Source organism: Hyaena hyaena, unplaced genomic scaffold (assembly GCF_003009895.1).
Source record: "Hyaena hyaena isolate Hyena2069 unplaced genomic scaffold, ASM300989v1 scaffold_194, whole genome shotgun sequence".
In the NCBI taxonomy this organism is placed as follows: Eukaryota; Metazoa; Chordata; class Mammalia; order Carnivora; family Hyaenidae; genus Hyaena; species Hyaena hyaena.
Window position 1 is genome coordinate 148,775 of NW_024080826.1, and position 21,624 is coordinate 170,398.

The 21,624-nt window shown below is 49.1% G+C and overlaps 1 protein-coding gene and 1 non-coding gene across 2 annotated transcripts in view; both read left to right on the top strand.

Annotated features, from left to right (window-relative positions):
• The first annotated feature begins 397 nt into the window (after positions 1 to 397).
• The window catches only part of SPTLC1 (serine palmitoyltransferase long chain base subunit 1), a 43,643-nt gene continuing 22,416 nt past the window's right edge, over positions 398 to 21,624 (top strand). Inside the window, exons 1-6 of the mRNA XM_039241512.1 lie at positions 398 to 480; positions 3,008 to 3,115; positions 4,641 to 4,735; positions 7,694 to 7,787; positions 8,320 to 8,392; positions 15,977 to 16,109. Coding sequence (XP_039097443.1) covers positions 424 to 480; positions 3,008 to 3,115; positions 4,641 to 4,735; positions 7,694 to 7,787; positions 8,320 to 8,392; positions 15,977 to 16,109 — 560 coding nt within the window. The 5' untranslated portion in view covers positions 398 to 423. The remainder of the gene's footprint in view (positions 481 to 3,007; positions 3,116 to 4,640; positions 4,736 to 7,693; positions 7,788 to 8,319; positions 8,393 to 15,976; positions 16,110 to 21,624) is intronic.
• On the top strand, positions 19,605 to 19,709 carry LOC120237978. Its single transcript, XR_005530105.1, has one exon. It is a non-coding gene; the product is annotated as a U6 spliceosomal RNA (small nuclear RNA).

Below are 21,624 nucleotides of genomic sequence, written 5' to 3' on the forward strand. Positions count from 1 at the left end.
GCCGTTTTCATTTATATTCCTGTAAAATATGTGATAATACATTCCTGGGTTACTTGTGTCCTTTGTAAGAGGACTTCTTTGATTACATAACACTGCCAGCCCGGGGCAGGGCCATTTATTAGTAATCGCTCCGTCCCTCCCGAGAGCCCGGCACGGGGTCTGCCACCTCAAGGCAGCAGGGGAACACCTGTCACAAAAACCCTCCCGCTGTTCCCGAACCCTCGGCCACCGGGCGAGACCCCAAGATCTCCACCCACCGCCTCTGAGGCCCGCACCGCCCTCTTTCCTCCAGTGCGCAAGCGCCAGGAGGCGGTGCCCGGCCCTCGCCAGCCCCGCCCCCAGGCCCGAAACGTCACTAGGCTGCGCCGCGCTGTGTTTTACGTACAGAGACCCGCCTTCCGGAAGGAAGCCCAGCGGCTGACCATGGCGACCGCCGCGGAGCAGTGGGTGCTGGTGGAGATGGTCCAGGCGCTCTACGAGGTGAGCTTGGCGGCCCGAGCGGCCATGACCACGCTCGGCCCCGGAGAGATGGGACGGCTCCTGTGGGTTCGTGGTCTGGGTCCTGCGCGGGGCTGGCCGGGCCGCGCCCGGACCTTCACGTTCCCTCGCTGGAGGGGCGCGCGCGGGAGGCACGCGCGGGAGCGGGAACCGAGGGTCTCCGTCCGCGCGCGGGGAAGGAACGGGCGCGGGGGCGCAGGAGCGAGGCTGTCCTCAGACACCCGAGCTGGGGCTGAGGGTAAAACAGGGTGGTGAGAATGGAGTGGAAGGTCTCCGTCTGGAAGGCCCTAGGGGGTTCAAGTCCTTGGGACCGTGGAGCAGGTCATAGGGGAAAGAAGTGCAGTAGATGGGAGTTTGTTTTCGCCGGGGCGAGACTTTAGGAAAGCCGAAGGGTTTAGGAATTAGGAATATGAAATAGGTTGTCGTTCTTCCACATGCGTTTTATTTTCTGTCTTGCAAAGATAACAATTTTTAGAGATCGTTAAAGGCGGAATAGTTAAGAGTGTTTTGAAAGGCTAATTATTTCACGTGTGTTAGGTGATATGCTAGCAACACTTGAGCCTCAGAGAAAGTTCATTCTCTTGACATGTATTTACTGAGCTTCGATGCCCCTCCGGATAGAACTTTCTGCATGTTGTGTATCTGAGCTCTTCAGTGTAGTAGCCACTAAGTGCAGCAACTAGGCATTTGCAGTGTGTCTAGTGCAAGTGAGAAGCTAAGTATTTCATTTAACTTAGATGTATATTTACATAGTTACGTGGTGACTAGAGGCCAAGGTATTGGGACAGCACAATCTAGACGTTAGGGATAGTGCAGTGAACAAACATGCAACAATTCCTGTGCTCCTAGAACTCTTATTTGTTTAAAGCAAATCTCAATTTTCTTTGATAAGTTGTTAAAAACTTAACATAGCTGCTTACTGCCAGGAGAGCCCATGGTGTCTTCCACTGCAGAACTGACCGGGGCTTCCTGAAAAACCATTGACAGAACAGGTGTGGTGTAAGTGATGGCTAATACTAAAATAATTATAGTAACTAAGGGAAGAACCACTGAAATTGAATTTTTGTTAAAAATGAATAAATTTCTGTTATGTGTTGTTACTTCCTTTTTGAAGACTGCGTAACTGGTCAGGTGTCCTCCTGGGTGTAACATTTCCAGGAAAAGAAGCAGCATTTATAATTTTGATTAATGCGCTAGACAGTTGGTATCTCAGTTTTTCTTAGGATGATTTCTTTGTGGAGTGGGATGCTTAGCGACTTAGGCAGACGTTTGCCTATTAGAATATAATTATTGAGAAAACCAAAGAAAGAAGTAATAGTGTATGTAACCTTTATACGTAGTCAGAAAGATATTTGTATGTTGACTTAGAAGTTTACCTCTGAATTTGCAGTTTTCCTGTCTCCACGTTCTGAATTTTTTTTAACTGTGGTAAATCAGCTTTACTTTCTTTCTGTCTGATGTTTCAAAATAATTTCTATTTCCATTTCTAAATGCCTCTTACAAATGATTTTTCCAATGACAGCCTACTGGAGTAGATCACTCTGTAATTGACCAGGATTTAGTTGCTACCTGGAGTCTTCCACATGCACTTAGTGTGTCCAGTTGTGCAAAACATAAAAGTCAACTGTACATCTTGGGAATATACAGTTGAAGACGTGGCATGGATAATTCCAGTAAGGCATCTGTGTGCCTGTTACATGGAACACACCACATACTTTGGGGAACTACTGTAGAAAAGAGGCCTGATGTTCCTTTAGTCATTTATACAGTCTTTTTTTCTTCTTCTTCTTCAGTCACATTCCTAGAAGGATTTAAAGAGGCATGCCAGAGATAGAGAAAATGGAGTAAGATGTGCAAAACTCTTAAGAATTGTGGAAACTGATTTCCACATACCTCTTTTGACTGATTGGGGGTAGACGAGGGTGGTAGCAGGCTGGGGAAGCTGTGAAGTGTTCATTAGTGCCTATTCCCACTACTAGAAAGGTGCATTATCTGAAGGGTCTGATCGTTGATATTGTTTCACCTGCTGATATTCTGCATAAGATTTTATTTTAAAAATTAAATTTCTTTCCTACAGAGGTTTTAAAGCTGCACTGTTAGAGATTTATCATGTGAAGGAGAAATTGCCAACTGTTAGAAATCGGGATGGGGCACCTGGGTGGCTTAGTGGGTTAGGCATGCAACTTAGGCTCAGGTCATGATCTCACAGTTTGTGGGTTTGAGCCCCATGTCGGGCTCTGTCCTAACAGCTTAGAGCCTGGAGACTGCTTGAGATTCTGTGTCTTCCTCTCTCTCTGCCCCTCCCCTGCTCACATTCTCTCTTGGTCTCAGAAAAATTAAATAAAAGGTTTTAAAAAAAGAAATGGGGAAAGGAATGAGTAGAAATGAAAGGAGTTTTGAAAATAAGTTTGGAAGTAATAGGTTAAAGGTCGTGGGAAGCAGGTACATTACATTTTATGTGCAGAGTTTGGAAGGGTTCATTTCTTTTTTGGTTTTGACTCACTCTTAGGCTCCAGCTTACCATCTTATTTTGGAAGGAATTCTAATTCTCTGGATAATCAGACTTCTGTTCTCTAAAACTTACAAGCTGCAAGAACGATCTGATCTCACAGTCAAGGTAAGAAATTTCTTTTATTATTTGGTGTATGACTATAGTGGCTACACCATTCCAAAACAAATCATTTTTGTGGCAGCTGAACTTTATATGTTAAAATATTTTCTGTCATGTAAAAAAATAAAAGGAGATGTCAGGGAAGCAAAACATGGGGAAGCCAGGGATAAAGTCGACACCGAGAGGAATACCACGTCCCAGACCTCTGTGGTTGGCTAGAGGCCAGCAGCAGTCTTAGGAATAGGTGGTAGAAAGGAAGCTTCTGGATTTCCATTGTCAATGTGCAGGATTACATGAGTTGCTCAGGAAAACCACCACAGTTTACGAAACCTGAATGAAAGTTTTCCCTGTCTTCATAATGGAAATTCAGACTTGAAAAGAATCCTCCCACTTCCCCACCCCAAGCTCAGTTTTGATGCCTTCTCTGGTACGGGGCCCACCTCAAGACCACCCTGGGCGAGCCTTCGGAAGCAGAAGCATCTAGAGGCCACGGGGAGTTCCATTAGCCTGAGGGACGAGGGCGCTTGTGGACCAGAAGCACGCCCGCGTCCCTGGGGTAGGAGCACTCAGGACCTGGGCCCCACTGCAAAAGGGGAGAGCGGTGTGACTGTGCTGTGGTCTCCATCACCCAGGTTGTGTCCCTGCGCCACCCGTGTGGCGCTGGGCCGGAGTGCTTAGAGACACTAGCGACTGTGAGGGTTTCCATCGAAAGCTCTACGGCTTAGGCTCGTGCGGCACCATTGAGCACCGTGCGGAGACGGAGCCGTCCCAGCAGCACGTGCCTGCAGAGCACAGCAAGCGCAGCAGCGTGGCCGTCGCTTCCCTGGCTGCTGCCGTCCGATCGTTAATACTAATTGTGGGGGCACTCAGGCCGTGTCCCCCAGGGGACATGCAGCAGAAGGTCCTCAGAGCATCTCTGGAAACCTCTGGAAAGCTGGCTAGAGCAGAGCAGGAGATATCACATTGCCTGATTTCACAGAACCTTTACTAGGCCAGTGGATATTTGCCTGTGTTTGGAGAGATGCTAACCTTGACCGCAGATGCCCCGCCCCCTGCACGTGGCCCTGATGACCTGTGGGGTTAGCCTGCGGGAAGACGGGGCCTTCAGGGCAGAGGTCCTTGGCATTTCAGAGCTCCTCGGGAGTCATTGGGTTGCCGTGCAGCTGGGGACCGCAGTGACCAGGGACCGCGGCCACCTCACCCTGGAAGCCTGGGAGAGCACAACTGTGACAGCGGTGTTTTTCAAGCTTCCCTTTTGGAGTCGTGGACCCAGCGCCCGGGCCTGGGCTCTGTGGGCCTGCAGTGTCCCGCCCACGGGGGGACCGTGAACTGCTTCCAGCCCGTCTCCAGGGCCGCAGGCAGACAGCCGCCTCACGCACCCGGGCCTCCGGCTGCCGCTCTCTGTCACGGTCGCGGTCGTCGGTGAAGTAGATGAGGAATTTATTGGTTGATTTGTAACAGACACACGGGACAGAATGGCTGCTGTCCAGTGACCAAACCCTGTTGTGTTTTAACTCTTTTCTTCTCGTAGGAAAAGGAAGAACTGATTGAGGAGTGGCAGCCAGAGCCTCTCGTTCCTCCTGTCCCAAGCGACCACCCCGCCCTCAACTACAACATCGTCTCAGGGTAAATCGGTTCACTGCTAAGTCCTTGGAGGCCTGTAGGTACTCTCACCAAGGCACACACGGTTCATGTGGCATTTCTTTTTTAACAGAGCTAAAACATTCAGACACTCCTGGAGATCGGAAGCTGTCTGTTTTAGTCCCCAGTGTGTATCTATAACTCTCCAAAGGTCGGCGTGCCAATGTTTATCGTCTCCGATTTGGGGGTCACAGTTCGTCCTTTTTTCTGTTAAAAAAAATGCTTTTTTGGAAGTAATATATGCTCATGATAATACTTCACATAGTGAGACACACTCCTGCTCTTTCCCGCTTCGGTGGGTTTTGAGTTTAGATCCGTGACAGATTACCTTCGTGAGCAGGTGTTAGATCCGTGGCGGGTACCTTCCCACCAGCGCGCACCGCTGCTGACTCCTTCGCTGTGGACGACAGCGCTGGTGCTCCCAGTGCGAATCCTGACACTTGAGGTTCCTTGCGCTGCCCCCTCCCTGCGTCCTCCAAGGTCTCATCTGGCTTTGGCTCTACGTCTCCTGGTGCTTCTCTTTGCTTTGCCGTGTCTGCTTTCTTAAACTAAGAAGTGTTTTAAGTTTATGGAAAGTATCTGACACCTACGTACCCACCACCCAGAATTAATAGGCATTAACATTTTGCTGTCTTCAAATTTACCTTAAAAAAGAAATAAAATGGTTCAGATACTGCTAAAGAGCCCCCTCCCCATCTACCCCTTGCTCTTATCTCCCACACAGGATAACCGGTATCTTGAAGTTGGTGGATGTCTCTTCTTTGTTACATTTATACTTTTAACACATACGCCTGACGCCAGGAAATTACTCAGTGTTTGGTCTATAAAACTGTGGTGCAGGGTATCTCCTGAGTGTGTATCCTTCTACTTCTGGTCTGATCTAAGGGAGTCTTGTATTCTTCTGTCTATGGGTTCCTTTGGTCATACCAGATTTTTACACGCTCTGAACTCAGACTTGTCATTAATGCTGTGGTGAAGCCTCCTCCCCACCCCCGAAGGTCGAATTCGCCTGTTTCTGTGTGGTGGTCAGCTATCCCAGCATTCCTGAGTGGAATTGTCCATTTTGTACCTGTTGCATAGAAATTTCCCTTCTTTTGTGTACTAAGTGTTCTTCTAATGGGTTTGATTCTGGCTTTATTTCTATTCTTTTGGTATATTTGTCTCTCCTTTATGCCAGAACTTCCTATAAATGGCACAGCTTAACACTAGGCCCTGGGGCATCTGGGTGGCTCAGTTGGTTGAGTGTCTGACTCTTGATCTCAGCTCAGGTCATGATCTCATGGTTAGTGGGATCGAGCCCCACATCAGGCTCTGCACTGGTAGTGTGGAGCCTGCTTGTGATTCTCTTTCTTCCTCTCTGTCTGCTCCTCCCGTGCTCCTTTGTGCGGGCGCTCACTCGCACACTCGCTCGCTCTCTCTTTCTCTCTCAAAATACATATTTTTTTTAAAAAACTTAAAAAAAAGAATAGGCCTTCACTAGAGTGAGTCCTGCACCTCCTTGTTCCTCAGAATTGCTTGGACTACTCACAACTCTGTTCATCAGTGTAACTGATCAGATTGGACCAAAAGCTGAGTTTGGGTTTGTGACTAGTGATGTACTGATTTGGATTCATCGAGGTCTTGCTGACACTGAATCTTAATCGCCACGTGGCTGGTGTGTCGCCTATATTCTTAGGTCTTGTTATGTACTTCAGTAAAGTTATAGAACTTTCTTCATAAAGACTGCTTGTTTTTTCTTTTTTTTCTCTAATTTTTATTTTGAAATAATAGATTCACATGTGGTTGTAAGAAATAATCTGGGGACACCCCGCGTGTACCCTTCCTCAGTTTCCACCCATGGTAACGCCTGTGTAACAACCAACCAGACAGCCATGTTGTGCATCTTAACAGATGCACATGTCCAGGTAGCAGGGCATGTTCACTTCTGTCACGAGGAGCAGCTTTTTCTCCCTGATCCTGTGTTGCGGCGCTGGCCAGGACCCTCCCCGGCCGTGTTGGATAGGAGAGGTAACGGGCCTCGGTGCCCTGGTGACTTCTCAGAGATAACCTGCGCCAAGTTACGGGTCTTTCTTTCTCTTCTCCGTTTGCTAAGGGAGCTTTTTCATTCATTTCTTTAATTCAGAATACTAACCGTTATCCCAATTTTTCCTTTATGTGTTGAGGTGATGGGTGACTTCCCTGCTCCAAGCAGTTAGTGGGTCTGATTACACCAATAGAGTTTCTGTCCCACTCCGCTCAGGGCTTCCTTCAGCTCCAAGAGCCTGGCTGTGCCTACATCGGCTTCACTGGCTCGTGACCTGCAGTTTGGCCCCGTGTTCTTGAAGCATGACCTCGAGGAGTGTTGCCGGGTGGGGACCTGGCGGTCACCCCAGGAACGGTCTCCCAGCCCAGCCCAATTCTGATCGGTGCTCCCCCACGCTGGCCGCCCCATTCCTACCCCCGCACACCTCGCATAGTAACCCAGCACTGACTTTAGAACCCTGCGTACTTTCCTCAGTGGCTTCATCTAATTGACATGTAGTTTTAAACTACTCAACTGCGAGGCCGTATCTTGTTCTGCCTCTTCTTGCTTTTGATCTTGATGTTTTATATTTCCTTCCTATTCATCTTATTCCAGATTATTTTCTGAGGTACTTCATTTAGTTCTTTCTTCATGAGTTTTAAAATCAAAGCAAAGATTTACCACTAATCTGTGTTGGAATTGTAGCTCACCTTTTTTAAATTAAGTAGTACAAGGTAGCATAATACAAAGAGAATTAACGGTGAATTTTAAAATACCATGTTTTAATTGTACATTTTAAAAATAAAGAACTAGAAGACTAGGACACAAACCGGGTAGAGTGACAACACTTCTGTGTCCCGTGGGCCACCAGGGTGGTGTGGTGTCACGTGCCCTATAACATGGACGTCTGTTCAGACACACCGCTCTCCTCTCTTCCCCAGCCCTCCGAGCCACAACATTGTGGTGAACGGGAAAAAATGTGTCAACTTCGCCTCGTTTAACTTTCTTGGACTACTGGACAACCCTCGGGTCAAGGTGAGTGGCACCCGCGCTGGAGGCAGCAGGTCTCCCTGGGAAACTGGGCCTGAAGTAGACAAGCGCGGAGCGTCAGGAAGGGCGCTGGCTGCTGCCGGCTGCCGGCACTCTCGCTCAGCAGAGCTGTGGCCTGGTGACAGAGGGTGGGCGACATGCGTGCCTCATGTGGCTCGGTGGCAGGGACACGCAGGGAGCCGCGGGAGACAGCCCAGCAGTGGTCGGAGGCAACTGCCCCGACTCCTTTGGGGAGCGCGGGCCAGGAAGGCTCTTTGTGGCAGGCGTGTGCCCAGAAACACCCACAGTATAAAGGCATTGCGTTAACCCAGGTTTGATAGGTTAGAACACAGCTTTTCCATGTTTTAAGTTCTGTCCCTCAATCCTTACACGTGTCTGCTCTTTACATCCTGTTAGAAGTGCAACGGTTCTGAGAAAGGAAGGGGTGGAGTTGCCGTGTGGGTTAAAGCATAGGAAATGTCAGTTTTGAACTCCGAAAAAAGATGATTAAAACCTGATTTTTCTGATGTGCACAAAGGCAGCGGCTCTGGCGTCTCTGAGGAAGTACGGCGTGGGGACCTGCGGGCCGAGAGGGTTTTATGGCACGTTCGGTACGTTTCTGCCCTCCCTCCCACACTACTGCATTGGTTTTAATGTTTGTTTTCAGGAGAGAGAGACAGCACACATGCGCAGGGGAGGGGCAGAGACAGAGAGAGATAGGATCTGAAGCAGGCTCTGAGCTGTCAGCACAGAGCCCGACACAGGCCTCGATCTCATCAACTGTGAGACCACGACCTGAGCCGAAGTTGGAGGCTTAACCAACTGAGCCCCCCAGGGGCCCAGACTACTGCTTTTAAGAATTGACTCAACTTGGTTTCAGAACTCCTTGGGAAAGGTATCCTTGACTCATTGTGACATTGGGTGGGTGAGTGCGTCTGGGTTTGGAATCATGGCGGCAGTGCCCTGGTCTGGGACTGAGCGTCGCTCACGGAGAGAAGATGCAGGTGCCTCGGCTGCACCATCTCCGGAGGGTGGGCACACGTGGCCGCGGCTGCTGCGGGGACCCGGCCTGTGCCTGCCTGCGTGCCTGCGGCGGCTCCGCTCATGGTCCTGCAGGAACCTGGTTCTTCTCGTCCCCTTCCTCTAGTGCCAAGGGACACGGAGCTCGTCCGTGTGGCTGAAGCCACGTGGCGGGTGTGGGGGAGGAATGCGCACAGCAGCCCCTCGCTGCCACATCCGGTGGTGAGCACAGAACCTAGGTGCGGCCTTACCGTGGAGAGGCTGGGACACACCTCCCTCAGGCAGCCTCCTCGCTAAATAATTGTTCAGATGAATATGTTACTGGAAATAACTTGCCGGCTTAGCGTCAGCATATGGGGAACACAGCCGGGAGGTCTGTTCTCTCTTCTGTTTGTATTTCCATTTTCTCGGCCTTCAACAGCTAAGGTGTTTTATTTAAGGGAAAACCTTCTTTCATTCCTTAGCTAGCTTAGAAGTTAAATTATTTGTGTTGGAAACAGACAACAAAGTTGGTGTCCAGTCATCATAGGCTGGAAAGGATCTGAAAAATCTGTATTCCAGCATCGCAGCCGTTTAGAAGCAGTGTAGAAAGCTCAGAGAGGTTACTTGACTTCTTCACAGTCACACAGCTCATGAATTTCAGCCTTATAACTAGAAACCAAGTACCCTGACTGTCCGTCTTCATGGGAAGAGCAGAGACTTGAAAAGTGCAGATCAGTCTCCCTCTTCGCCCCAGTCTAGTGCAAATGTGGTTTTTTGGCTTGGTTTTTATTGGTAGGGGATTATTTCCTAGAGACAAAGTCTTAAAAGACTAGAAGAGGCCTTCTTTTTTTGTATTTTTTTTTAATGGGGTTGTTTGATGTCTTCTGATCAACAATATTTTCTATGATTTCCTTGCTGGGGTAAAAAAATAGTTTTCTTATAAGCTTCTCTTGTGGATTTTATTTGCACGTGTAGCCTTGGCCCCTGCTTGGGAGTTAATTTCAGAGGATAGATAGCAGATTTCATACTAAATCAAGTCATGAAAAAAAATGTTTCAACTTGTCAAAACCAGTTTTTCCAGAGCTGGTAGAATAGCCCAGTCAGCTTTCGGTTTGGGTCACGTAGTAGGTTGTTACCTGCTTCCAAACGTGAGGTCTTTAATTGATGGTTTGTGAGTTAATGTTTTTGATTGAACAGTTCAGCCCACGATACAAACTTTAGAAGGTTTATAGGGAGTGAAAGTCTCGTCCCCGCCATTATCCCACCTCCAGAAAAGACAGCTGCTGTCAGTTAGCTGCTTGTTAATTCTTCCAGAAGCTGTTTCAGCAAATGCACACCCCTTCCGTACATACATTTCCCCCCTAAAATGGCAGCATTCCCCACACGTGTTCTGTGCCTTGCTGTTGCAGTGATTTTGTTTGAACTTCATTATTTAAAAAAAAATTTATTTTTACATTTATTATTGAGAGACAGAGAGAGACAGAACATGAGTGGGGGAGGGTCAGAGAGAGAAGGAGTCAGAATCCAAAGCAGGTTCTAGGTTCTGAGCTGTCAGCACAGAGCCCGACGCAGGGGTTGAACCCACAAACTGTGAGATCATGACCTGAGCTGAAGTCGGACGCTTAACCAACTGAGCCACCCAGGCGCCCCTGAACTTTAAATTGGATTTGGATCTTCAGGGATCTGAGGGGGTTACCAGGGGCAGAGTAATGATCCCAGCTGTGTGTCACCTCTCATGTCATGTGCTTTCTCGGCCACTGGGTCTGCCGGATTGTGGCTAGTGGAAGGTTCAGACAGATGGTGGCTTCAGTGTAGAGGCCGGAGGTGGACTTGCCGTGTGACAGCTTTGTAACAGGATACCAGCTCCACAGCTCGGAGTGACGCATCGTGTTGTCCAGGTGCATCGTCCTTCTGGAAAGCTGATTGTGTTCCTCCTTCACGGGTGTCCATGCTTAACTTGTCACCGCTGTTCATTCTTATGTGGATACTGTCCACATTTTCACATTCTGCTTTTCTGACAGGATATTTTTTGTATAATTATTTTTTAAATTTTATTTTAGAAAGAGAGAACAAGTGGGAGAGGGGGCGGGGGGAGGGGGTGCACAGAATGAGAGAGAGAGATTGAGAATCCCAAACAGGATATTCAGCATCCCATGCTCTGCACGGGGCCTGACGCAGGATTTGATCCCATGGCCCTGGGATCATGACTTGAGCTGAAGTAAAGAGTTGGACACTTACCTGAATGAGCCACCCAGACACCCCTGACAGGACATTTGTTACATTTTTCTTTATTCTGGAACGAGTTGCTTAAGTTATTTTAGTTATATTAAATTACCTTGAAATTTTAGCGTTGGATAAGATCAGAGAAGCTCAGGGAAGGCTAAATTTTAAATCTCTAAAATAACCCTCCACAATTAAATTATTCTGAATATTTAGGGTGTATTTGCTCTTTTCTCTGAGCCACAGAGCAGACTGAGGACCCTTTTCCTCTCCTTTGAAGTTGCTTGTATGCCCCTGCGGCCGGAGGCCTCTTTCCCTAGGCCCCCAGAAAGTGATTTTTAATTTCATCTTTTCTTCCCCTGGAAGTAACACTGAGACATCTGTTTTCAAACATGAAAATACTTCTTCACTGAGCTCTTTCCTCACCTTTCGAAAATGAGTGTAAATCCCTTGTAAGTTGCCTTTTTAAAATATTCTCTATTACTTCATAGTAACAGATGATTAATACGGAAAAAAATCAAACAATGGCTGTGTTAAAATTCATCTAGTGTGTAGGCCGGATGTCCTTCCGCCTCTGGCAAATAGCCCTCAGCGAGTTCTAGTCGTTCTCTAGGACCAGGGGTGACACGTCTTCCCACCTTCTCCTGTACCGTTGGCGTGTGTGTGTGAGAACGGGGCCAGCGGGTTTGTCAGGTTGTGGAGCGCGTCCCTCCCCGGGCGCTGGCGGCCCCCCTGCACGTGCTGCTTCCCCTTGTCCAGCTCCTCTGTCTGTGCTCTGAGTACGCACACGCCCCACTTGCCCGAGGTCTGCCCACCCTGGCTTCCCGGGACCCACTCCGCATGTACCCTGCCTGCTTGGCTCCTTGCTCTTCAACTAAATCCAAGCCCAGTTCGTGGCAGGGTGTCACGGTGAGGGACACTTGTGTTCTAGAGCCAGTAGCCAACAAGTAAATGGTTCCTTTACTTTTCAGAATATCTTCTTTCTTGGTGTTAAAGCAGTCAGCTGAGCCCTGACTGCGTGTTTCATTAGGAAGAACATTTGGTCGTAAAGTTCCTAGATCTGCCACTTCTTGTTGCCAGAAGGTCATGGGGCTGGTTTTGCGGTGTAGGAGGGGACTGTCCTTGTTTGCACAGCTTGGGACACTTTACTGAGACTCGCGTAAGGCACTGCACGTAAAAACGTGGTGGAAAACGTTCAGCACTATGCTTATGTTGTAATGAGTGCATAAGTGATATTATTTGCACTTTTAAGAAATGTTGTCCAAGTCTGAAGGGATTTAAAAAAAAACAACAACAGTATGAAGCACAGAAGTTTAGAAGCCTTAAGAAAAAATGTAGATGATTTTAAACTGTCCTAAGTTGACTGTTTTTTAGTCTTTCCCTTGGAAAACAACCAGGACGGCGTTGCACGTCTTACCAGAATAAAAGAGGGTACCCCGTGTGAGTGGCACGCGGGAAAGTGCCCGTGACTCGTAGCTCTTAAACGTCCGGGATTTGGACAACTTGAGTAGGATAGCATAACTGCCTTTTCTTTTTAAGAGGAAACCTTTTCTTTTTATTCTTCACATACTGGTTTAATGGTACAAACACGCAGACCGTTCTCGGTGTCTCCGTGCCAGGCAGCATCCTGAGTGTTGAGGGCTTTGCCTCGTGGCCGTGGCAGGCCCGGGCTTGGAGGCAGGTCCGACGGCGAGGCGCGGGGCAGTTTCAGGCCTGCCCCGGGTGCCCCGTGTCCCGGCCTGGCTCCGCGTCCTGTCTCACGGGTTCTGGCTCGGGCGCGGCAGCGGGCGCGGGGAGGGACGCACAGGCTCTCCGGGCACCCAGCTCCGCGGTCCTCCCCGCCGCGCCTCTTCCCTGCGGCGCCGCAGAGGGTGTAGCGCTTCCCTCGCGCCGCGAGCACTCCTGTGGCACGAGTCGCCGCTGGATCGTCCGCACAGAGGACAGACGCCGGGAGCAGGAGAACACGGCCCTTTTCCTGCTTGCTGCCTCCGCCCGTGTGGCGCGGAGTCGCCGGCGCGCAGCGGGGGAGCCACGCAGCAGGCCATCCCCGGCTGTCGGAGAGCCTGCCTCGCGAGGCTGCCGGCGGCAAAACCAAGAGGAAAAGGCCGGTCTTTTTTCAACTTTTGGGAAAGACAAGGATCAGCCAGTCATCGACTGCTTGTGAAGATTCTTCGTAAGCACTTTATGGCAGCGACAGACAGCGGTTAGGAGTGTACACGGCAGCGAAACCGTTTCTGACGTACGGTTCTCATCCGCTGGGTAACTAGCTCTAAAGCCCTGCAGTTAAGCCAAGAGTGTTTTACTTTCTCATCTCTGATCAGTGAAAAAAATGAGTCCTTCAGGGCAGAGTCTACAGAATGATTTAAGATCCTTTTTGCAGTTAGCGAAAATGTTTGTGTCCATAGCATGTTTTTCCCCCTTGACTTGGCGGTCGTGGGTGAGAGCAGGTCGCCGTGGCCGGGCTTGTCCACGTGCTGAACCAGGACGATGTGGGGGAGGAGGCCTCCTGCGGCGACCCGCCCTCTGATCAGAGTGGGGGTGGCGGGACTTGCCTGTAGGGAGGGAGCCGCAGCTGCAGGGGTGAGGGAGGCGCTCCGTCCTCCGCGGGAAGCTGCCTGGTGCCTGGCGTTCTGCCCCTTGCCCCTCGCTCTGAATTCGCCTGATGGCTCTCGTTGGCAGCGTCTCGTGCTGGGCAGCGGGCGGGGTCGTGGCCACGTCCCCGACTGTGGCGTTGGTGTCGCAGGCCTGGTGCGTGAGGGGCTCAGCACTCGTAATACCATTCCGGTCAGATGGGAGCTGCTCTCGACTTTGTTACTGTAGAACCCCCCCCACACTGTACGTTCACGTCGTGGAAGGTCGTTCTGTTGAATGACGCTAACCATTTGGTAACAGAAACCAGACCGCTCTTCTTGTCCCGTGATAGGCAGGCCGTGTCGGGCACATACTGCCTGCAGGTAGGAAGACGCGTGTTTACTGTTTTGTCATCACTTGATTGGAACGTTCATTCCAGAACTCTGTAACGTCGTCTGAGAAGCACACGCGTGGAAGGGGCTTCAGTCTGTTATTTTCTGGGTATCGCTCCATTCCAAATTCCTCACTCTGTCCCCTGCCGCCACGCGGGGTTTAGTGGAGGGCGCCTGTGTCCCGCCACCCCTCACTCAGTCGCTCGTTCCCCCGTCCCCTCTGTTCCGCCAGTCGTGTGGTACTGGTGAGCGCCGCGGTGCCTGAGGGCGCGGACGTCCCTCGGCTCCGGCTCGGCGCTCTCTGTGCCTGCCGCGCCCCGCCCCCCGGGCCCTGTCGCCTTGCCACGTGCCAGGGTCCTGCGCTTGTCCCGCCATCTGTCTCTCTCTGGTGGTCACGGCATGTTTGTCCGATAAAGGGATGAGAAAATTATTACCCCCCCATCTTTTAAAAATACAGTCCCTTGTGAAGTTGAAACTTCTGTAATGCTTAATTTTCTTCGACTAATTAAAAGCCATCATGATAAGATTAGCTTGTCCCTGATCAACCAGTGAGTGGGTTTACGGATTTGAGATGCTTGATTCAGATGTGCTAAGAAGTTGGTTCTTTATTTCTTACAGCTGCATTCACGTAGCTCACTTGCTCCTGTCTGGAAGGTGCTAGAAACCTTACCCCGACAATTGACATGTGTCTTGTCCCTACAGCGGGAGTATTTAGCCCACTCAGGCCCGAACCAGCTAGGGTGAATCCTCTCTGTCTCGGATCTTGGTCACTCAGGCCTCATGTCTCTCTCTCCCTTCTCCCTGATCTCTGGGAGACCATGCTCGGTGGAGGGCAGGGCCCTGGAGTGGAGCCCCCACATGGCGGCCTCGCGCGGGTCCGATAGCTCCGTCGGGCCCTCCGCACCACCCTTCCCGGGGCCCTTCTGGACACCCGCCCCTGCCCGGACTGCCAGGCCTCCTGAGTCAGTGTGCCACGGCTCCCCTTCGTGGCCTCCGAGTCTGCCTTTACTGCCTCCAATCTGCCTCGCGGCCCCGGCGCTCCAAGGCCGGCGGGCCTGGCCGCACGCTTCCCGTAGCGCCCCCGAGGGCCCGCGCAGGGCACGCGGCCATGCCGGGTCCTTCTCCAGGCCCACGTCCTGCGGTAGTTAAAAGAGCTAAAGGAGGTTTAAAAAGTCCTATTCGCTCCCAGGGATGACTCATTTTAGGCCCCTCTGAGGTTTTCGGGTTCGAAGCTGGTCAGCACACTGCCGCTTCTAGACCTCGCTGGGCCCTCTGTGCTGGGGCCTGAAGCCTCATGGCGGAGCCAGGGGAGGTGAGGCTGTAAGAAGCGGGGCAGGGGAGAGGTACCTGTGTCGCGAGCGCAGTCCGTTCCCACCGTTAACCGGCAGGCTTCTTCAGCGGCTTCTAGAAAATCCCGTATTTCTTTTTGTGCCATATGTTTGTGATCCCCAGTCCACTTAAATAGAAATTCAAACAGGAGCGTCAGTGCTGCGGGGTGACAGCAGGTGCACAGCGCGGTCCCGCCACAGCTTGTAGGCGGGGAGCGCTGCTGTGATGTGCGCACGTGGGCTGCTTTCACCTCCTTCTGAGGCTGGCCGACACCTGTCCTAATGTCTGCCGTGGACCTTCAGCCAAAACGTGAAAAAGGCTTTAAAAATTCACGCATTGCACGTTGGTGAAGCCTCGGTGCGGTTGGCTGAGGGACGTTAAAGCAGGTGAAGTCACCGGGCCTTGAATGCCGCGCTGCCCTGACACAGAAGCAGAACCCGGCGTAGTTGCAGCCCCTCCCCACCCCCAGTGCTTCAAGGGACAGATGAGTAGCTGATCCCATTCGCAGACTTCAGAAATGGTTTTGGCCCAGACTTACCTAAACAGATCTATAATTTATAACGCAGAAACAGTTTGATTCTGTCCGCAACGTGACAGTGTTAACGACACTGCTGGCCTTACTCTCTGTTCTCTACTTAAAAGCATAAGGGGATGTCCTAACGGTTTGGCGTCTTACTGTAGATGTGCACTTGGACCTCGAGGACCGCCTGGCAAAGTTCATGCAGACGGAAGAAGCCATTATCTACTCGTACGGGTTCGCCACCATCGCCAGCGCCATCCCCGCCTACTCCAAGAGAGGGGACATTGTGTTCGTGTGAGTATTCGTACTATCCCTGCTCAGACTTCCCTCGGAAATGATGGCCCCTCTGGGAGAAGTCCTGTGCTGGCGGTCGCCTGCCTTAGATAATCCTGACTTTTATCAGGTGAAGAAATACATAGTAACTTCAGCAAAGTAATTATACGCACTGACCAGACCGTCACTAGCAGGGTGCCTAAAGCGTTTTTTTATTACTGATTGGTTTTATTTCCTGATGTCCAGAAGGCCAGACTTGCGTGGGTGAGGCCAGCAACCTCCCTTCTCCCTGTGGTTTGGTGACAGGGCAGTGTCCTTGACAGTCCATGGTCACTGCCCACGTGGTTCTCAAACTACCGCATTCTAGGTGACCTTTTCCGGTCTCTGTACGCTTTTCCTCAGGTGCTCACGCTGTAGCCTTGTCAGCCTCTTAGCTAGTGTCCTTCCTTTGCACACGCCAGTCCTGTGCCTAGAACACTTCCCCTCCGCCACTCAGAGTCCTCACAGCTCGAGAGCTGCTGAGTCAGTGTCCCTAGGTTTTCAGGAAAGCCTAGCCGCAGACAAGTACGGTGCCTCCCAGCCTCACTTTATGCAGGCACCCCTCTCGGAAGTCCTCGCTTCAGTTTTACGCCCCAAAAAGTTACAGCTGAACTTGTGTGATTCTGCCGTCAGATCACAGATACTGTACCGGCCTCCTCACTTGTGTGGCCAGCAAACCCGGGCTGCGTTCACGTGCAGCCATCCTACCCGGTGGCTCAGAGCTTATAGCCAGGTAGGCACCTTCATTAAGTGTTCTGCCCAGAGTTCATAAGGAAGTAGGGACACTAGAGTAATGGCAGGATTTACTGAATTATTCGATAGATGGTTTGATAAATTCATTACGCGTAGACCCTATGCCCAGCACTGGGTTTCTTCCTCTTAGTAGAACAGTGGCAGGCCCTGCACGGTGGCTGCTTGCAGACGTGAGTCTGCCCGTCACTCTGCTGCGTCTGTGTGCACACTGCTTCGTGCATCCTCTTTTATATAGATACATTTTTTATTTTTACTTTAGACAGAGAGAGAGAGAATCCCAAACAGGCCAGTGTAGGGCTTGTTGAACTCTAGAGTTGGACACTGAACTGACTGAGCCACCAGACTCTGCTAGTGTCTGGTTTCAATGGAACATTTCATGTTGAGAGAATTGTAGATTCGCATATACGTGGGAAGCGTAACGGAGATTCTGTGTGCCCTTTCCTGGTCTCCCCCAGGGCTTAGCAGCTGGGGTACTGACCTTGATAAAGTCCAGATTCTCTCCGTCCCCACAGCCATGTGCCCCCCCTGGACCCCCACACCCATGCCCTGCCCCCCCTCCGGACCCCCCCATCCCCCCCCCCGTGCCCCCTGGCAACCACTGATCTCTTCTCCCTCTGTGTGGTGTTGTCTCTTTGAGACTGTCGCTCCAGCACAGTCACACAGCAGGTAGCATCTGGGGGTTGGCTTTTTTCACTCGGCACAAATGTTCTAGAAATCCATCTGTGGCATGTGCATCAGGAATTCGTTCCTTTTGATTACAGAGCCATGTTCCGTGGCACAGAGGCGCCGTGGCCCGTTGAACCACTCACCTTTTAGGACATCTGAGTTGTTTCCAGGCGGGGCTCTAACAGACAAAACTGCTGTGCATGTTTATGTGCGGGCTTTTCTGTGAAGCGAGTTGTCATTCTGTGGACTGTGTGCTCCCCAGTGCAGTTGCTGGGTCAACTGCTGGGTCAGCTGCTCCCCAGCAGTTGCTGGGGTTGCATGTTTAGTTTTTGTAAGAAGTTGCCAAAGTCAAACCGTGAGAGACTCTTGAATGCAGAGAACAAACTGAGAGCAGATGGGGGGGAGGGGTGATGGGGGTGGGGGGGAAGGGAAGGGGGTGATGGGCATGGAGGAGGGCACTTATGGGGATGAGCACTGGGTGTTATATGGAGACCAACTTGACAATAAACTATAAAAAAAAAACAAACAGAAGTTGCCAAAGTGTTTTCCAGGGTGGCCGTACCGTTTTACATTCCCGTAAATAGTATATAAGTGATCAACTTTCTCCACGTCCTCAGGAGCTTTTGATATTGTTGTTATTTTTTTTTAATTTTAGCCATTCTGATGAGTGTGTAGAGATATCTTACTGTGGTTTTACTTCCTATTGCCTTGATGGCTAGCGATGTTTACTATTTTTGGACTTTGGTCTTGGCCTCAGGAGACTGCTTCATAAAATCTGCTGGGAAGCATTCTCTCTTATAGTTTCCAGAGAAATTGTATAAGGTTGTTGTTGATACCTTATTTGGCAGAATTCTCCAGTAAAACCAACTGGGCCTGGAGATATAATTTTTGGAAATATTTTAAATATGAAGTCAGTTATTTAGTACTTACAATGCTGGTCAGATTATCAGTGTCCCTTTGGCGAATTGAGGTGGTTTGTGTTTTTCAAGGAATTGGTCCATTTCTTCTCAGTCGTCATCTAACACACGTATGTCGTGTTCTTCATAACCTATCTTTATTCTTCTAACGTTTGCAGAGCCGGAAGTGATGACCCGTTTTATCCCCGTCTGGTAATCTGTTTCCTCTCTTTCGAGTCAGTTCTGCTAGAAATGGTCAGTTTTATTTATCTTTTCAAAGAATCAGCTCTTTGGTTTTATTGATTTTTTTTCTCCGTTGTATTTTTGTTTTCAGCCCTGTTGATTTCTTGTATTATTTCCTGCATTCTGCTCTGTTTGGGTTTCCTTTGCTCTTCTTTTTCTAGGTTCTTTAGTTGGGAATTTCGATTGTTGACTGGAGCCTTGTCTTTTCTGATGCATTAGTGTTCTGCATTTCCCTCTCTAGCACTGCTGTGCTCTCGTCCACACATTTTGATGTGCTTATTTTCATTGAGTTCAACGTATTTTATTTTACTTTAGACTCTCATTGGCCCACAAGTTATTTAGAAACTGTGTTTAGTTTCCAAATGTTTGGAGATTTAAATTTGTTGCACTTTGTGTTATTCATGATGTGGTCTGTGTAGGGATATGTTCCCTGGTCACTTAAAAATATTCTGCCGTTGCTCAGTGGACTGTTTTATAAATGACAATTAGACCTTGTTAGCTGATGATGCTATTGACATCTAATCTACCCTTGCAGGTGGTTTTCTGGCTGGTAGTTCTACAGTTTTTGTGGTTGTGATTTGTCTGTTTTTCCTTTCACTTCGATCGTTGTCTACTTCCCATCCTTTGTAGCTCTGTTGTCCGGTGCATGCTCACAGTAAGCTTTCTTGGGTGATTGATGCTGGTTTTCGCTGTATAATGTTCTTCTTTCTCTCTGGTCACTTTCCTTGTTCCAAAGTAATTTGTGAGATGCCAACCCAGGCACTTCTGCGTTCTCTGGTGAATGTTCGCGTGGTACGTTTATTGTATGTGATATGTATACTTTCACTACTACATTATTACTCTGTGTTTTTTTATAGGCTGGATATTGTGGGGTCATGTCTAGTCCACCTGCCAGTCTCTCTTTAAATTGTGTATTTTGGTGCTCACTTAGGCAGCACACATGCTAAAGTTGGAACGACACGGAGAAGATTAGCACGGCCCCTGCGCAAGGATGACACACAGTCATGACGCTCTCTGTGTGTTTATGAACAAGGGCACTTGTGACGAGCGCCAGGTGTTCTATGTGAGTGATGAATCACAAAAGGCTGTTCCTGAAGCCAACAGTACACTGTACGCTAATTAACTTGAATTTTTAAAAAATCTTGTAAAGGAAAAAGGTTGTGTGTTTTGGCCATTTACATTTAAAGTAATTATTGCCTTTCTGAGGGCACTTTATTTTTTGGTTCTTATTTGTTACCTCTTTTTTGTTTTTCTGGGGGTTTTTCTTTTCTGGAGACTAAGTGAACATGTTTCAGAATTCATTTATACTTACCCATGGTGTTTTTCAGGGTTTTGCTTTGCATAGTTTTTGTTTGTTTTTTAGTCACTGTGATGAATATGACATTATCTTCACACATAAGCTATCACGTTGCTGGTCTCATCATTTTACCAGTTCAGGGAGAAAAACCTGTACCTTCCTTATATTCCTGTATTCTCCTTGCTTATAATATAATTCTTTTATTTTTTAATGTTATTTACTTACTTATTTATTTGGAGCTAGAAAAAGGAAGGCAGAATCCGAAGCACGATCCGCACTGTCAGCACAGAGCCCATCGTGGGGCTCAAACTCACGAATTGTGAGATCATGACCTGAGCTGGAAACAGGAGTCACATGCTTAACTGACTGAGCCACCCAGGCGCCTTGTAATATAATTGTTTCAGGTGTTTCTCCTATGTACACTGAAAACCATATCAGATAGCGTTGTAATTTTTAAAATTTGTTTCATGTTTATTTATTTTGAGAGAGAATGAGAGAACTAATGGGGGAGGGTGAGAGAATGAGGGAGAGAGAGACTCCCAAGCAGGCTCCGCACTGTCAGCGCAGAGCCTGACTCAGGGGTCAGTCTCACTGTCTGAGAGATCACGACCTGAGCCGAAATCAAGAGCCAGACACTCAACCCAGCTGAGCCACCCAGATGCCTCGGGACAGTGTTGTAATATTTATTTAAATCATCCAAAATAATTTAGAAAACTCAGGAGAGTGAGAAAACTCTAGTGTGTTTGTTCATACTTTTTACTTACCGTGTTCTTTCTTGCTTCTTGATAATCTAAGATTCTTCTTTCTGTTTTCTTTACTTACTTTTTCTATGTAGAGAACTTGCTTTAGCCATTGCTTTAGAGGAGGGGCTTCCACTGGGGACAGATTCTTTTAGTTGTCCATCAGCTGAGAAAGCCTTGACTTCCTCTTCAGTCCTGAAGAATATATGTGCTTGTTACAGAAATCTTGGTTGACAGTTCTCTTCTTCCAAGTATATGGAATATATTCTGGCACTTTTTTCTGATCTCCATGGTTTCTGATGAAAAGTCTCACTTCATTATTTTTCTCTCCTGTGTAAGGTATCATTTTAGGGGGCTGCTTTCAAGATTTTTTTCTTGGTCATTTGTTTTCAGAAGCTTTACTGTAATCTTGGCATTCATTTCTTTGGGTTTATCCATATGAATTTCGCTCAACTTTTTTTTTTTTTATAGGATTGAGCTTCTTGCTAAATTTGAGACATTTTCAGTCCTTATTTGAGTACTTTTTTAGCCCCACCATCTTTCTCTCCTTTGGGCCTCCCCTGACACAATGGATCCTTCATTATGGCTGCACAGGTCCCTGAGGCTCTTTCTTTCTCTTTCTCCTCCGTTTTCTCTGTGGTTTACATGAACTAGCTTCTGTTGTTACATCTGTCCATTCTCTGATTCTTTCCTCTGCCTCCCCACCCCCCAGTCTGCTGCTGATTCCCCCCACACCCCTACCCCCCAGTCTGCTGCCGAGCCCCCCCACACCCCTACCCCCCAGTCTGCTGCTGAGCCCACCCCCTGCCACCCCCCAGTCTACTGCTGAGTCCCCCCACACCCCCACCCCCCAGTCTGCTGCTGACCCCCCACCCCCCCAGTCTGCTGCTGAGCTCCCCCAC